This window comes from Vigna unguiculata, chromosome 10 (genome assembly GCF_037176805.1).
Source record: "Vigna unguiculata cultivar grain cowpea cultivar isolate G323 ecotype 2 chromosome 10, ASM3717680v1, whole genome shotgun sequence".
NCBI lineage: Eukaryota > Viridiplantae > Streptophyta > Magnoliopsida > Fabales > Fabaceae > Vigna > Vigna unguiculata.
The window spans coordinates 12,590,957-12,596,372 of NC_140801.1; the positions used below are offsets into that span (position 1 = coordinate 12,590,957).

The 5,416-nt window shown below is 31.6% G+C and overlaps 1 protein-coding gene across 5 annotated transcripts; it reads right to left on the bottom strand.

Moving 5' to 3' along the window:
- Positions 1-733: 733 nt before the first annotated feature.
- Positions 734-3,275, bottom strand: LOC114165857 (Reticulon family protein). Of its 5 annotated transcripts, none has more exons than XM_085667796.1 (5): positions 3,199-3,275; positions 2,533-2,644; positions 2,098-2,278; positions 1,408-1,619; positions 734-1,210 (listed from the first exon to the last, which is right to left on the bottom strand). In XM_085667796.1, exons 2-5 carry the CDS (start codon positions 2,597-2,599, stop codon positions 1,041-1,043), a joined length of 630 nt encoding a protein of 209 aa, XP_085523922.1. In that variant the 5' UTR covers positions 2,600-2,644; positions 3,199-3,275; the 3' UTR covers positions 734-1,040. The 5 variants fall into 5 exon arrangements, with proteins under 5 accessions (XP_085523922.1, XP_085523918.1, XP_085523920.1 ...); XM_085667792.1 differs by having other exon boundaries at positions 3,030-3,229; XM_085667794.1 differs by lacking the exon at positions 3,199-3,275 and adding an exon at positions 2,751-3,178.
- Between the last annotated feature and the right edge of the window lie 2,141 nt (positions 3,276-5,416).

A 5,416-nucleotide genomic window follows, 5' to 3' on the forward strand; every position in this document is an offset into this window, starting at 1 on the left:
CTTTAATTAATAACTCATTCCCGAGTTCTTAAACTATTCTCTGCAAATATTTTTCATGCCATATCTGAAGTTATTTTTTCCACTTTTCACTCCAGTATTAAACTCTTTATATACCCAACTTTCTTTTTAAGTTTTGTTGTTTGCGAAAAAGGAAAAGTTTAACTTATAATATTCATTAGAAATAGAATTTATAACGTCCAACTCAAATCACAAACACAAGTAAACACAATTTTAAGATGCCCCAAAAAATTACTCTTCCAGTCTTCTCACCTTCACATTTTCTTTTTAAATTTAAGATTGGACTTAGTTTTTTTAAAACATTATCTAATTAAAATATATAATATAAATATTCAAAAATTGTATCATACTAAAAATGGTTTAGAAAAAAGTTATGCTTTTTTTAAATTTTAAAATAAAACATACTTCTTCTTTTTTATTTACATAAACTCAATTGAATCTAATCCGTCATTAACAGAGTATATTCAGTTCGTATTCACTAAAAAATAAATAGCCCATTCAACCCAACCCAACCCAACCCAACCCACCCTCCAGGTGTTTGACGAAATGCTTAGTTAAGTATTCTATATTATAGCTCCACGGAAACTTTTAAAGAATTGGAAAATATATTACTTGGGTTGCCAAATTGTTGAATTGAGAGCGAATAACTTGTGCGAATGTTGCAAAAATCTGCAAATAAGTGCAATGATAGTTGTAGCTATATTACATGTACAAATACTTGGTAAAAACACATTTTATCTTAGGAATAATTCATAGCAGCGCCTATATGTTATCTCTGTTATCCTAAGAAGAAATCTAAATACTCAGTGGACTACATGAACAAGTCCAACAAGAGGTTCTTCATTATGTACCAAAAAAAAGATCCATCATTGAAGATGGAAAATGCAAAAGGAAGAGATGTTGTAGAAGATGATCACTATTGTCCCTCAAACTCACAATTACAATCTCACCAGTGACCCTGTAAGAAATGTTGTAGAAGAGTAACAAAAGAAATGAACAAAATGCCTGTGAGAAAAACAAACTCAGCTCAGCTTTTTCTTCTCCAGAATCCAGTTGTGGACTCTGCTAACATACTTCTCCTTTATTTTCACATGTAAAAAGCACAGTTTTCTGTAACCCTTCAAAATATACATGTCTATGTATTCTTCATATCTTTCATAGATTGCTGGTACTGTAAGAACAATAAAAAGACCTGCCACATAACCAAACCACAAAAACAAAGTTATTTCCATTCCAAGATCATATTAGACATAATTATGAACTTCAACATTTTTACTATACTGGGAACAAAGTTATTTCCATTCACTCACTACTTAATTTTCAAAAACTGGAGATCAATGAATAGCGAGTTAAATCTATCTTTTGATCACATGACGCTCAGAAACTTACTGGTATATGCCAGGGTAAGGAAATCAGTGAAGCCACCAATAATAGAAATTAGCCAGAGGTATGCAGCTACTTTCAGGAACAGCTTTGAGTCTTTACCAAGAGCAATATCTTGAGAAACTGATAACAAATCATTAACTCTTGTGCGGATAAAATCTGTCACTTCGTTTGCTAATTCCTCTGACAGATGCAACTGTGGTAGAGGTGGTGCAGGTCTGTCAAAAGAAAAATAACAGTTCAATCTGCTTTTATACCTTCTGTCTAAACACCATATGCAATTTACCACTTCTGAAAAACGCAAATTAAATAGAATTTGGATTATCTACCGAGCTTAAAGTATTGTCTCTATGCCGAGCCTTCAAAATACACCTAAGGACACTGATTTTAATGTTTTAAAACACTAACATTAGTGTATTTTGAACACAAAGACGATCACCACCAAAAAACTAGCATACATGTTATACCATTTCAACAACTAAACCATACCAACATTTATCTTTCAAATGCCTCGAATCATATAAATTAAAAAGAATACTTTGAAGACAAACTAATTCCAGAACAAATAATCAGAACTTGAGGAATCAATGATCTAAAAAATGCTTGTACATTCTATGACATTTCAGAGTTTAGAAAAGCACACACAAGAAGATCCAAGTGAAGAACATTCACAAAGATAATTTGCAGAAGTGTTACCTGTTGAGAATCGCAGCTGACTTGGCCCAAAGGAAAAGAATGACAATGAGGAGAAGGAAAACATTGGAAACAAGGGACAGAAGAGTATAACCAGATCTTTCAAACACAATCCAAACAGCTAGTGTCACCAACAATATCCCCATCGTTTGGTTCTTCCGTCTCCACAGTATTAAATCTGCAACTGCATTGAACCAAACATGGCATTGATTCAGCAAAGATTCAAAGATCATGATCAATTGTTCTTCTGGTCCTCACCCTTTTCACATTGGAACCAAAAGCAAACAAAAATAAATCTATGCCACTGTTGAATCAAATAGTACCAAAATGAACATAAACAAACAACACCAAAGATTGAGTATTAAAATAACACTGATCAACGCAAATCAGCAATAAAGACATTGAATCAAAAACTAATCAGAAAAGAAAATTTCATACCTTGACCCCCACCAAGGATCTCATGGAGAGTTCTTTGCCGGTTGAACAATCGATCTGAGGAACCCATTTGGGGGGAGAAGCCAAAGTGAGAAACTTGAACCCAGCAAGGGATCTGTCACAAAAAAAGGAGAGAACTTTGAGATGATCCACTGAAAAGAAAAAGCAGTGAACATCAACTATGTCTAACTTTTATAGTTTTATTCAATTTTTGACCTCACTTTTTTGAATTGTATTGTTAGAGTGGACCCAAAATTATGTGTTTTGTAAGGATGATGGGAATTAGAAGCTGGGGCTGGATGTCTCAGATTACAGCCTAAAAGTGAAGTTCCGTTGTTTGCTTTTCACTCTCACAGAACAGTGCTCCACTACTTCCTACTCCACCCCAATCCCCAACACAACAACACAACACAAAAAAACAATAAATAAAAGAAGAAAACAAAGGATGATGGGCGTTGTGTTGATCTCATTCACTTTCCACTCTAAGCTATCAAATTTACCATCTTCCTTCTTCACCACCCACCCAATCCATCCATTTCAAACAAACCATTCTGTTGTCCTGTTCAGTGTAGTTTCTCTCTCTCATGTGATGCATATAAACTGATTCTTAGATTACCCACTTGGAGTAGGTGAACTGTGAATCCATCAATTTCATCTAAAACCATTAACCTTATTTTTAGTCTTCTATTGGCGCTTTCTCTAAAAGCACTTAGGCTCTTCTCGCATCGACCAATACTTTAAGGCTGTATTCTTTTGTATTCTTTTCTTTCGGCTGGAATGATTTGAGGAAAATAAAAGAAGAAACCGGAAGAATTATAGAATGAAATTAATGTTTTTTTAGTTTAATTTAGAAATGATTTTAGAGTTGAGATTAATAAATGAAGTTTTTAAAAATTTGTGACCTATGATATATTAAAAATATATTTTAATAAATAAAAAAGTTATAATATTAAAAGACGTCTATTGTTATAAATTATATAAAATTATATATAAATAATTTATAATTACTTTTATAAATTTTATATAGTGATTGAAATTATAAAAAATAGTTAAAAAATAATAATATAATATATTTCATATGAAAATAAATTTAAATGTAAGGTAAAAATTAACTAAATATTATAAGGATAATATGAGAAAAAATAAATATAAGAAAAAAAATTAGTCATTTAACATTCATCACCTTTCAACTAAAAAACAATATTTACTACAAATTTTACTAATATTTTTTCTTATTCCTTTCTATCCCCAAAGAAAGAATAAGACCATCATCCTTTAATATTCACTCCACATTCTTATTAAATATATTGAATAGTGAATCCATCCAAAAATACATAATTTAAATAAAGCAAATAGTTACATAGTTAATTCTATTTAATATAAAATAATTTCAAATTAAACCTGTAACGTAAAAATAAATTTCTAATTTTTTATCAATAATGTTATGAATTAATGGTCGTCCATTGATTTATACAATTACTCATATGATTGATAATTATATTATTCATTACTCTTTATGTAATATTTTGTATTTACTATTTGATTTTATATCCTTTCTGGGTTACCATATTGTATCTATAAATAGGACTCGTCCTATCAGTAATAAGACACACATACAAACAGAAGTTGCTCCCTACTCTCTCATTCTCTATTCTTCCTCTCCTTTGTCTCTCTTATTACCTTTATTTTATAACACGTTATCAGCACGAGGGTTATCCAACTGAGCGTGAAGGCATATTTTTTTTTCTCCCTAAGAACAACGCTCTACATTCCTTAACCGAGGTTCTTTCTAATCTTTTTCTCATTCACAAACTTTATCTCATTTTTTTTTTGTAATGATAATTGTTTGATTTATTTTTCTCTGTCATATTATTATTATTATTATTATTTGATTTTAATAATTTCATACATGAAATTTGATTATATTAATATTTTATATGCTAGTTCTAAAACATGTCAAATCTTGCAAAGCTTGAATTTGCGGCCCTTGATATTTCGGGGGAGAATTATTTATCATGGATTTTAGATGCTGAGATTCATCTAGATGCAATGGGTCTGGGTGATGCTATTAAAGAAGGAAATAAAGCATCTGAACAAGATAAAGCTAAAGCTATGATTTTCCTTCGTTGCCATCTTCATGAAGGGTTGAAAATTGAATACCTTACTATAAAAGACCCTTCTGTATTATGGAAAAATTTAAAAGAAAGATATGACCACCAAAAGACCGTGATTTTGCCAAAAGCTCGTTATGATTGGATGCATTTACGGTTGCAAGATTTTAAAACTGTAAGTGAATATAATTCTGCAATGTTTAGAATTACTTCTCAATTGACTCTATGTGGAGAAAGAATTACTGATGAGGATATGTTGGAAAAAACATTCTCAACTTTTCATGCAACTAATTTGCTTTTGCAACAACAGTATCGTGAAAAAGGTTTTCACAAATATTCTGAATTGATTTCATGCCTTCTTGTGGCTGAACAAAATAATAAGCTCTTGATGAAAAATCATGAGGCCCGACCAACTGGTTCTGCTCCATTCCCAAAAGTGAATGCAGCAACATCTGATCCATATAATCATGGACGAGGTCAAGACCATAATAATAATCGTGGTCGTAATTTTGGCCGTGGTCGTAGCCATGGTTGTGGTCGTGGTCGTGCTATTAATCATGGTCGTGGACATGGTTATAAAGGAAATTTCAAAGAGAAACTTCATCAATAGAAGTGGAACAAGAATGCGAAAAAGGAAAAAGAAAGGGGTGAAAATAATGGCAAAAAGGCTGAAAATATATGTTACCGTTGTGGTAGTAAAGGTCATTGGACCCGTGCCTGTTATACACCAAAGCATCTTGTTGAACTCTACCAAGAATCACTTAAAAAGAAGAATG

Bases quoted from the DNA above. Each gene is read 5' to 3' on its own strand.
- LOC114165857 (XM_085667792.1), bottom strand. The intron at 1,620-2,097 runs GTAACACTTCTG...TTCTTTTGACAG, and splicing joins TCAGCTGCGATTCTCAACAG to ACCTGCACCACCTCTACCAC. The intron at 1,211-1,407 runs GTAAGTTTCTGA...GTTATGTGGCAG, and splicing joins CCTTACCCTGGCATATACCA to GTCTTTTTATTGTTCTTACA.